The sequence below is a fragment of the Dufourea novaeangliae genome, unplaced genomic scaffold (genome assembly GCF_001272555.1).
Source record: "Dufourea novaeangliae isolate 0120121106 unplaced genomic scaffold, ASM127255v1 scaffold28, whole genome shotgun sequence".
In the NCBI taxonomy this organism is placed as follows: domain Eukaryota; kingdom Metazoa; phylum Arthropoda; class Insecta; order Hymenoptera; family Halictidae; genus Dufourea; species Dufourea novaeangliae.
In genome coordinates this window covers 569977-582181 of record NW_015373917.1, presented here as the reverse complement: position 1 = coordinate 582181, position 12205 = coordinate 569977, and the positions used below count along the sequence as shown (strand labels likewise).

Sequence of the window (12205 nt, the reverse complement as noted above, 5' to 3'; positions counted from 1 at the left end):
AATAACACGGGGACGCTCGAGAAAAATTATGTTCCCGTATACTCGCTCCGTTGCCCACGTACGGGCAGTAAAGACACCGGGGCAGCAATATCCAAATAGGAAGAGTTCCTGAAAAAGGATGTCCGCTACCCGACAAAGCGTGGGGTAATGTCTCCGTCCGCGATAAACGCGTCGTTCGTGCATGCAGAATCAAAGGGTGGTTTTGGTTCACCCTCGCCTCTGGGGGGGAGATTTAATTGTGTTCTTATTCGGTGCAGTTCAACTGACAGTTGCGGCTCGATTGTTCTATTACCGTGTACAGTATCGTATTCTTACTAGTATCATTCTTTCAAGTTCTGTGTAAACTAATTTCAATTTTTTTTCGAGAATGTAACTGAAATTCAGCGTTAAAGGAATATCGAGAAGCATGTTAAAGAAACCCAAAACCGGGTAACCTCGTCCAAGAAGTACTGTTCGCATGCAGAACAGACTCAAAACAGCTAGACAGAGAAGCAGTCGTACGGGTGGCAGTTTTCCCTCCTTCGCCATTATCTTCGCCAGTTCGTACCAGGTGCATCGTGGCGGAAACACGCCGAGGGCAGCAAAGGACGTGCGGGTTAGGGGAGGGGTCGAAGAAAAAGAGGAGACACGGTTGGTACGACGCGTCGTGGACAGGAGAGAGGAGGAGGAGGAGGAGGAGGAAAGGCTTCTCCAGCTACCCATAGCCGCTGCTTTACATTTTATTGCCTGCCGTGAATTCGACCGATTTACATAAAGAGACGAACGCTGGTCGTGGTATTCGCGGGGGCGAAGGGGTAAAGGGGGGTGGAAGTGAATTTCCACGGTGTCGCGGGAACCGCGAGAGTTCAGCTCTGAAACGTCTATCTGCGTACCATGGCCAAACGAATTTCCGGCACGCGGGGGCGAGCTATGCGAGGAGAGGCCAGGCCACCTTCGGAGACAGGATCGACGGGAATACTCTCTCGGCCGCGAATTGAAACGGAGACGCGTGTGACCCGACCGGTTTTCTGGGCGCGGCCCGAAAAAAAAACGCTGGTTCTGTTTCCGTTCACCAAACACGTCGCACGACACACAGTGGTGCAGAATCAAAATTTAGATGATTAAAGGGTCGAAAACAAATTTCTGTTGTCATCCAGAAAACATAGATTAACTTATTGTTAAACGTGGAAGGTTAGTTATATACTTTACACTTCCTATTATCAATCTCAGGCAAAGATAGGGGAAAAAGAAAATCCCCAAAAATTCATACTTTCATAAATTATATATCTGCATCTCACTCCGAGGTATCAAACTTTATATATAAATTTCAACATCGTTAATAACAGTTTAGTAATTTTTTGGAAAAATCCTCTTACTATAATAAACTTATTAAATGGTATTTATACGCTAAACTGATCAGGAATTGGGTTCTGCTTAGGACCTCGGTCCGTGACGATAATTGATCGATGTTTTATCTTTGTCCGCGAAACTTTCGTCTCAGGTCGTCCGATAAGCCCTGACCCATCATCCTTAATCGGGGAATTTCTACATTCACTAAATGAAACTTCGCCATCCGAATAATATCCTATTTGGTAAGGATGAATGTGACCGAGAGGAACGAATGATTAAACGGTTGATCACCGTGGTCAATTTCACGGTTTAAAATAGAATTTCGCGGGGGCCATTTTGTGTATCCGGTTTCGGGAACGCCTGAATAACAAACGATTCGCTGGTTACGAAAATTAATACTATCTGGGCGGCGTGTGTAATTAATTTCATTTAAGGGGAAAACTTAGGAAACCGAATATAACATAATTTTCGGCAAACAGAGGGAATTATATTCTCCCCACCCCTCAGTATATCGCTTTCAAATGTCATCAAAGCTTTGTTTCCCCGGGTTTGATATAGCGCCAAGTATCCTGTGCAACCCTGTTAATCTACTCGTACATCTACAACCACCCCACCACCCCCGCTTTTGCGGCCCGCGACACGTACACAGGAACCCACGGCGTCTACCACGAACTTGACCTTAATTGGATCTAGGCCTATTGACCTAACCAGACGATGCTGCGAGTACACTGATACGATTACGTGGGAACTCTGATATCACACACCAGGATATATCGTGTTCTCGTTAAACCGACGGCTTTCGATTATACGAATTATCGGGTCGTCCCATAAGTATATAACGCGAATTCTCTTTATGGTTGTGAGAAGGTGAAGTAGAAAATCGCAGTTAGAACTAATATTTATTTTCTACGTGTATATAGTTTCCCTCATTTTATACAAAATTTCGCCATCTTCTGAACATATTTTTCGATACCAACTTCCAGTTTCCCTTCCACAAACATCAAAGAAAATTCGTTTTATTTATGGGATGTTCTGATATTTCCCGGTAACGACGATCGATCCCGGAAACTTTATCGTGTATATCAGAGATTGCCTACCCGAGGCAAATGTCTGTCTTATTTTAATTTTGGTTGCCTAATTCTTCTGTCAAAGGATCACTCGAAAGTAAGGGATTTAAATACAACTGTTCCCAAGAGGGAATCAAATTTATCGGGATGGAATAAAATTATCAACCAATATGACGGCTGTATTAATTCTTTTCAGTGGTACTCACTTGTCCAGGGCTCTGAGGTGGACCAGCAGTGGTTGATTCTCGGCTGTGTCGGTGACATCGCGACGTAACCGGTTACGATGATGTCTCAAGGCCACGGTATCGTAAGTGGCCACCTCGTAATAACCGATGTACGAGCTCTGAGTGATACCTGAAACAACATTTCATCCAGTTGTACAGCAACGTTCTATTGGCGAACACGCACAGAGGGAAAAATGGCGAACACCAAAAAATGTGTTCTAGAGACACCTATCGATTATTGTCTGGCTTAAAAAACGAATTTACGAGGGTCTGAAGCATTCCTCCCTATAAGATTATTGTCCCAGCGCGGACTTGAGTTCGGGACAATAATCGAAAGGAGTATGTAACAAGGAGAGATCCCCAGATGTAACGCCGATTTTTTAATGAAGGTTACACTTCCTATTTAATAGGATTTATGGAGAACATTTTTTAATATCGTCAACACTTTCGGGGATATTCGAGTGGGTCGATTTAAATGGGACACCCTGTATGTATACTACAACTTTAACATGAAATATCTCATAAATCAATGCTCACACGCCACTGAAACAAATATCATTGGTTTCAAAAAAGGCACACCTAGGTACCTCTCCTTGTAAGATCGCAGCGAAGTGGTAGTCTTTTTTTCGGTGAAGACTATTTCAGCCTTTGTAAAACATGAGTCCTTCCCTCGTTACACGTCACTCGACAGGCCCGAGTGGATAACTTATAACGAGGGAACGGCTAGTTTCCGCCGAGAGTTGTCGCGCGTTACGTCACGAAATATCAAATTATACGGTGTAGCTAGCTCGCCTGACGGAACCTCCCCCCCCTCTCTCTCTCTCTTTGGGACAAAGGAGAAATCACTACGAGCGATTTCGAGGATCTTGCAAAATTCGGGGCTGCGTGGGTGGGGACGCGGACTTTCACTGTCGCGGTCGGGGAACAAAGATACGGAACTTCGATCGAGGGAACAGAGAACGGATACGTATTAACCCTTTCGTTCCCACTGTTGCTATATGGCTATATACTATAAATTCCGAAATAAAATGTTAGTATCATGAATTTCTCCGTATCTTTGAGTACATAATACAATAGTTTCTTCTAGTTTTATATAGATGGCATGGGAAAATTTTGAATGTGCATTTGAAAGAGTATCGGCAAAATAAGACATTGTTGGTCCTTTGTCACTTTCATTTGATGGAACTCAAGTGTTGGGCACTGTTACAAGTACAATAGAAACTTACAGAACTCTACTTTCCTTTAAATATATCAAGGGAGTCTATTAACAAGTTACGGAAAGTCGGATTTTATCAGAGGGGTGTATCTTGCACTGTTCACTTACAATTAGAGTGCCATTCGGGATCGCGTTCCCATTGTCCCGCGGTAAATACCGATCAAGAACAAAGGCGACGCTCGGAGACAAAAGCGTCGTCGAGTGTTGACTATCAAAGCACGCGTGTTCACGCCCCGTCCAAGGAAGTTTAACGGCGCCTCGTGGCGTCCTCAGGGCTTGTTGATTACGCAACAGCGTCCAATAATCTAATTACCAGGGATGATCGTTATCGACGACTTGGCTCGCGGTGGCGAACTACTGGGGTGCGCGACCAACCCCTCCTGATAACTCTGTATCGGATTTTCTATCGAGAAACAGTATTATCACCCGTGAAACCGTCCCAGAATTAAGGATGTTCGATTTCGATTCGTTTCGACGGTGTTTCTGTCACCGTTTAGTAATATAAACGGTCATACTAATAATTCTTTCATTGCTTCACTGATACACTTCAACGCACCCACTCGTCACACCAGAACACCTATGCTTTTCAGACCAACTTCACTCTCTTCTCGCTTCAATAACACAGACCCAATTAATAGAATTTGCACTTTGGCAAATAATTGGAACGACAAAATTGTCATTTTCGCGCCTAATTGAATTACACAGTGTTCTCTATGATAGAGCAACATAGTTACTTTTATCATTATTAGGTTAAGTACCAATGTATTTTTATATCTAACTGAATTCTATTCTTATAATTGTTGTATTTCATTTACCTCATTTGATTATTATTGTATTAGTGTGCCGTAACATTTTAAATCAAATATTGTAAAAATGGGTTCTCACCCGTATGAATTAAATTAAATTAAATATAACAGATTCTGTATCAAATTTGTAGCCATTCTGGTTGCAATTCTGTTATGACATGCCAGTGACGTGTTACCCAAGGGAATCGAAATTTCGAAGCATCGGAATCGAACATCCCTATTCAGGATCCTAGTGATCATTCGAAAACTATCATCCGTAGGGCAGAAGTCGATGTGTCAAGAGGCCAATGATTGGGAATTCCATGATCGGACGTCTGAAATCGAAGATGACTCACCTCGGTGCGGTGGCACAGGATGAAGAGGCGAGGCATCGGCGGCGATCGAGAGGCAAACGAGCACCAGGAAGAAAATCTGGGGAGTCCCGAACGGATGATGTCCCTTCGAGGGGTCGTACATCGCGGCCCTCCGGGCCCCACTGTGCCCTCTCCTGCCCCCTTTTGCCCCGTCCTCCTCCTCCTCCTCCTCCTCCTCCTCTTCCCCTTCTTCGCCAATGGCCAGGGCCGTGGCGGGCATCGGCACGACGTTCTCCGACCCAGCAACAACTAATGGCGCTATCTGCCTTTCGTCGAACAGCCGACCACCGCGCTTTGCGAGTCACCCACCAGGCTCATCTCTCTTCCCCTCTCTGTTCCCTCTCTCTTTTCCACTTTCCGTCTTCCTCCTCCTCCTCCGGCGAACGTGGTTCCGCCACGTCCTCTTCTTTCTCCTTCGTCGGTCGCTCAACCTTTCGACCCTCCCCCGCTTTCAGCTTTTTTTTCTCTCTCTCTCTGGTCCTATCTGGCCTTCTCCCTCCCCCTGATAGCGTCTCCGATCGGGCTACCTCTTTCGTCCTCCGTGTCGATCGATTCTACCCCCTGGAACGAGAGAAAAAAAAATTGAGAAGATGACGGAAGGTATGAAAGAAGCCTGGATTAATTTAGGAATTGGTCTCGCGTCTTTTCGGTTCGACGCGTATTCTTTTTCTTCATTCGTTCGTTTTAAATGGGGAGGATCGAGTGAGTAGAGGGAAGAGAGAGTGCGTTTTCGTGAATCGGAAGTGTGGTATACCGTGAAAGCTGTATTTTGGTTCCTAGTGGACCTCCAAAAGCGCGTCCAATAGCCTTTGTTGCAGATTTTTTTTTTTTTTTCATTTTGATACACGTTCGGGGACGGTGAAAACGGCGACAAACGTTTGGGCAACGCGTGCATCGGTTCGCATCGCTGGAACCCATTTTTCATCGGGATCCAACGAATTTTGCCAGCCAAAGGGGGGTGGGGGATGACAGGAAGGAGAGGCGATAACCGTGAGAGCTTTTTCGCGCGTGATGATCGTGTTACGCGGAAATGTTTGTATACTACCGGTTGTAAGTATGTGGACACTTGGTCTGTACTATGACAATATGACGTTTTGTAAAGAATTTTAACCCTCTTCTGCACTCCAAGACAGTTTTTTGTAAATTACTGGGAACCTAAGGATATCTTTGTCGCGGTATAACTGATTGAAAGTGATTTCAATATGTACTGATTCCGTAACTTTCATTACATCGTAATAGAACAATGAGTTACTATTCCATCCGATACTTTTGACTGGTAGTGTACCTCCCCATGGTAGAATTTCCATTTGTACGAACTATAGAAAAACGATATCGAGGGCATGTACACCACGAGCTCGAGTACAGGGCGGACGTTAATTTTTCGCTTTTTCTGCAGGTCTAATAATGTCGTGCGTGTCGGTCGAATCGAACGACCGTAACCGAGCAGTTCCCAGAGCATTTTCCAACCGCCTGGTTCTGCCCGTCTGCCCGTTAAAACGTCGAGCACTTATCGAAACGTTCGATATCGCGATGATCATCTCTTCACCAGCCCGTGGACTGAACGCATAAAAGTCTCGCTGGTGTGAATATCTGGTTCGAGCCCCGCTTTCGAACGCGATGCTCTGGATTACAATTGGGTCGCGGAAACGGTAATCAAAGAAACATAAATGGGAAGCAGATAAGCCTGGCGAAACTAGATAACCGTGTAAGTAGCGCGCGCGCACGGCTCTACCACGCGTTTTCCGTTTCGTCGCGAATCGTTCGCGCTCAGCCTACCGTGCGATCGTTCCATCGTAATGCATACATACATTTTCCTACTGCACCGCGTAACTCATGAAAAAATATATTCAGACATGTGCTATGATATAACCTAATGAAATATGTAGTTGTTTGAGGCAAAAAAAATATCGATGGCCTTGAAAACTTCCGAGAAAAAAACCTCGATGACTTTGAAATCTTTCGAGAAAAAAGCCGCATCTGAAAGAAAAATAATGCCTGCAGGATACTGACTATTTAATGCCACTCAAATTACGTATAAAATATTTTTTGGGTTTTCGTAATTAATAAAGGTATCCCAGAAGTCACACTTAGATAAGACACCCGGTATAGTGAGTACAATATAGTAGGTTATTATGAGCGACTATGGCTGCTTCGGTTTCAACATCCTGTACTGTACAGACAACGATGAGTTAATTCCCTGTATGTAAGGATGCGCTTGACAGTTACCGTGGAGACCTTTCCACGCTCAGTTAACGCGACTTTACCGTCCGTACACCCTACTCACGGATCTATCTTACTAATGGCACGTGATTCCTGTTCCTAGTAGCGAACGGCTCACGGTGTGTCTATTATCGCCTCAAGGGTGCAAGATAAAGAAAAAGAAGAAAAAAAAACGAATCGAATAGGATAGAAGTGTGTCCCCGGCGTGAAAAATTCGCGGAAATTTGCAAAATTGTGTTGCGCACACGCAAGGCGACGCTCTACGATCCACGAATGATAATCGTCCCACGTAGAATCGCGCGGCGATATTGTTACGCGCGCCTTTGTGTCCTCTTTCGCGTTCCCGTGCCCCCGGAGCGGAGATGGCGATGCACACACCACCTCCGCACCGTTCAAGAGAACAATGGACCGACGACGAGCAGGATGCAACAACGCGGTGAACACGCAACCCGTGCCTTCATCCGACCGAATGTTTAATACCGCTGTATGTACGCGTTCACATGCAACCAGCTGCGATAACGTATCAATTGGCCATTATTAGAGAGGAGGAGGGGGGCGTTCAAACGGGTGGCAATTGAACGGAACCTCGAATATGCCAGGTGAACACGCCGGGCAATAACGGCCACGCGTTTTCTCGGCTGATTGCCACAGCAGCCATCCCCCTCCCCCTCCCTAGAATCCTCTTTTTTCCGTCCCTAGGGAGAAGTTAATTTCCACGGAGCGGAATTAATCCGCCCGGTGGAACACGTTTCTCATTTATTCGAAACACTCGCTGGCTGGCTGGTTGCTGCTCTTCTATCGCGAACGTTTCTTCCACGGATAAGACTTCTAGGCGAGGCCCGGCTGAAATTCGACGATGTGAAAAAATTAGGTCGCGCTTGTGTAGATGCGCGGCTGTGTCCACGGTGAATCGGAGTAACGGGACCGATATTGCATGTGTTAGATGTTCTAGGTTCCGAGGTCATCCCGAAAGAGACGCAGTATCGGGTTCGTTATTCCCACTCCAGTTTCGAAAGGACGATAAAAATTCATAATAATTTCAATAAAAAAAAAGAATCCAAGCAATTTCTCATGAAAGCTGCGCGAGGCCTCGTTGCTATCCGTCCGACAGGAGAACCAAAACAGAAATGGGAAAGTCGATGATGGTTCCCATCGTGCCTAAAGACTCTTGGGGCTGTATAACTACCGGTTTCTGTGGCCAGGCCACCGGGGCCAATTAGGGAAATATGGAAGCGAAAAGCCGCAGAGCTGCTCCCCGAATCTATTCGCTGTTTGCCATTTCGACCAAAGTGGAATTCCGAACGGTTCTCGTCGGAACCGTGATTCGATGAGACCCCCCCCCCACACCCTCCGTCGCGGAAACAAGCAGAAACCGCAGAAAACACGGTTGGAAAAGTTCGATGGGCTCTCTGGCGGCCCGCAGTAGAATTCTCGGAGGGCAACGGTGCCTTGCTCTCATCGGACAATTTTCCATCGAGCGCGTCTCGCGCTGAACCGTTACCTCGTAACGCACCAGCGCTACACGTTTTGCGTAATGCGCAACCGAGAACGTTCTCGTCACTGTGGTGATCTTGTAAAGCGATTATGTATTAAGGATGTTCGATTCGATTCTTCAAAAAGTCCCAGAAAATGTATTTTCACCCCTTTAAGGGTTGAAAAAAATCCTTTCTTACAAGGGAAGGCAGAGAAACTTCGTATGTCTGTTAAGCAGACAAAAATAAAAGATACGTGTGTTTTTTTATCGGCTGAGACGGGACTTTAAGGGCTGAAACCATCCCTCGAAGTTTCGACCCGAAAGTACTATCTCAAAAAACAGAGGAGATACATGAAAATTTCTAATGGACGAGATTTGTGGTTTTTTATGTAGAATACTATGGTGCTAACAAATTGCCAAAAATATAATTTGTTTATAAAAAAAAATTTCAGATCGAAACTTTGAGAGCTGGTTCCACCCCTTAAAGTCGCGTCTCAGCCGATAAAAAGAAATACGTATCCCTTATTATTGACTGCTTAACAGACATACGAAGTCTGAACCTGGTTGCGAGCGTATATAGTGTACATACACGATTCCGTTTGGTCGACAGCGAATTCGACGTTTAAGACAGGTTACGGACGTGTCTGGTATATTAATTCACCGTCGTTTCTCGCGATTGGCATCGTAGTGCCGTTGTTACGGTGTTTCGGGAAACTGAAGCTATAAACTCCGCCGTGGTCCCGGTTACTAACACGAGGAGATTATTAATGCCATAACACGATACCGTATACCTACGCAACGCCCCAGCTGAAGTTGGGACCCGTAAGAATGAGCAATTTAGAGTTTGCGCCGAATAATACCAGGCATATTCTGCTATTAATCCAACGAATTAACCGGAACCTAATGCAGACGCTAATTCGAAACTTCGAGGGCTGCTAATTCTCGGTAGGTACAGTATTTCCCAGCGTCGGATCAAGGGCTCTATTCTAAGCTTTTCATTTACATAAAAAAAATATTAGGCATATAAAATAATTATGTAGATACTTTTTAAAGATTTACGTATTTTATTGTGTATTTTATGTCAGTTTTTCAATCAAGGGCGCCCCCGAAGGTTTGATAGACTAGGGCCCCAAAAATCTTAATACGGGCCTTGTATTTCCGCTGGATTGATTCCTACGCCAGGTAAATCGTCAAAGGTCAAGAATCGTTAATTTGCAGCCGATAATATTAATAATCCATATCACATTATTAATATATCTACCTCGGTTCCATCATTCGGTACATTGATTCGATAAGTGTACCTAATCACATTCCCGGGTTATAGGGTAGGTACCACGTGTAATGATTTTACCGTGACGTTTGTAACACGTTTCCGTGAACCGGTGCCCCGGGGCACTGTTGGCAATTACGCGGGAAAGTTCGTTGTCCGATAACGTAAATGAGGGGGTCGGTCTTAAAGCTCCTTTTCCCGTACGCCGGCGGGGCAGAGAGCTCCTTAAAAAACCTTTGGACCGCAGAACAATGTGCTCTCGTAGCCTCTCTAACCACAGACTACAACTACTACACCGGGTAATATTTTTTTTTTCTTGTAATATAACTTTCACGCGGATAAGCATCCTTATGTAACGCTCGTTACACGCGCGCCGGATCCCGATATCCGGGCGGTCGCGTTTAACGCTCGTTTTTCCGTTAAACGACAATTAAACTCTCGCTGAACTTTCGCAATTTCCACCGTACAGATAACAGCCGACGATCCCTTTGACTATCTGTTCTTCCCGTTCCCATTCGATCCCTGTGGTATATCGGAAAACGAAACGTTCGTTGTGAAAAAGAAAAACGAGGATTCCCCTTGTCGAAAAGAACGACAGTTCGTGTACATCGACCGAACGCAAAGAAGGATAGCTATAAGTAACAGATATGCAAAGACCCGACGCGAGAACAGAATGGGAATTGGATAGTGTTGCACACATCGTGTTTGTCGAACGCAATAAGGGTGCGTTTACATCGCTGCAACAGATAGAGAGAAATTTGCTTTCTTTAATGAAGGCAGTTGTAATTTAGTTGGAAAGTTTCAGCGCTAAAAGTGATGCTTGTAATTACGTGATGCGGTGCAACGTAGAGGTATCCCGTTATATAAGTATTATAATACCCGTCTAATGCCGTTGAAGTGTTTAGAGCAACTTATGGCTCTTCAGGCCAAGAAAGCTCTTCCGTGTACATTAGGGACGTTGCAGAATGTATCTACGGTAAACACATACCGTAGATAGCAAAACAGGTATGCTTTATGGTAGATCCTGTTTTATAAACAATGGACAACGCACTAGACTTTTCAACGGTAATGTTGTTCCAGGTTTAACGACCATGTAATTACTCGCGGTATCACATGCTCGATTATACTGTTTTTGTGCAAGGTCAATATTACCAGTACCAACACAATCTATTGAATGACATTACCTACAAAACAGCTATCCTAGATTTATTTCGAAAGAAACCACTTTTGCATAAACAAAGAAACCACTTGTGCACAAAAACACATGTTTCGGTCGAACCCGCGTGTGCATGTACGTCTCGTGTTAAATCGCATGGCACGAGCGTTTCTATACCCTTAAAATCAACCCCCTATTTAGGGGTGACTGGCGTGTTCCGCGACACCACGTTGCACTCTGTGTAAACGTAGCCTAACGGTGACTCTACGGTCGCCAGAGGGACAGAGAAGGAGAGAGAAATCTGGCATGGTTCTCGAGCGACTTTACCATTCTCTTCTCGACAGGTACGTGCGGGAAAATGCAGATGTGGTATGTGTACGTACGCAGGAACGAGGCAGAGACGTGCACGAGAGCGATAAAAAAATAACGAAGAAACAAAGCAAAAGAAGCTACACGTAAGTTCATGCTTGGTCCAGAGCGAACAAACTGACAGAGATGGTACGAGAGACGCGAGAAAAGGACAGACGGACCGTTGCACGTAGAATATTGCGCGTGCTCGCCTGGCTTTCGTGTACTATCTGACACCTACCTTACCTATGCACAGGCGGCTCGAGTCCTACCACACGAGCTGGCGTCTTTTCCGCCGGGATCTTCTCTCCGTCCTTCCGACCGGTTCTCGTCCTCCGATTACTCATTTATGCGGTCGTTGTACCGCATTCTGTCGCACTACTACTACCACACCACACCAACCACACGGGCAACCACGCACATACACACACTTCTCGCGTGTCACACAACACAACGTGTTTTCCGTCGCGACAAAGGTGAAATTTTCGTGTGGAGAAGCCGATGGAGCAAGAAAAGGGACACACAGACAGGAGGAAAGCACGGTCGGAGTAAGAACCTTCGTGTCCCACACCGAACCCGACCAGGAACGCGTTCCGCGTTGCACTGACGGGATCACTCGTGACTCCGGCGCGAACCGAGACTCCCGAGGACAACGACTTCCCCCACCGGGGTCGCCTTCGACCCAGCTGTGCGCTGCACCCCCTTTCCCTCCCAACTCCCCCTTTATCAACTTTCTCGCTCC

At 45.6% G+C, this 12205-nt stretch overlaps 1 protein-coding gene across 1 annotated transcript in view; it reads right to left on the bottom strand.

The window, feature by feature from the left end:
• Positions 1–11861, bottom strand: part of LOC107194285 (disintegrin and metalloproteinase domain-containing protein 10-like) — a 38351-nt gene extending 26490 nt beyond the window's left edge. The window contains 3 exon segments of the mRNA XM_015583886.1: positions 2603–2750; positions 4978–5556; positions 11705–11861. Of these exon segments, the coding sequence (XP_015439372.1) occupies positions 2603–2750; positions 4978–5215 (386 nt within the window). The 5' untranslated portion in view covers positions 5216–5556; positions 11705–11861.
• Positions 11862–12205: the final 344 nt, after the last annotated feature.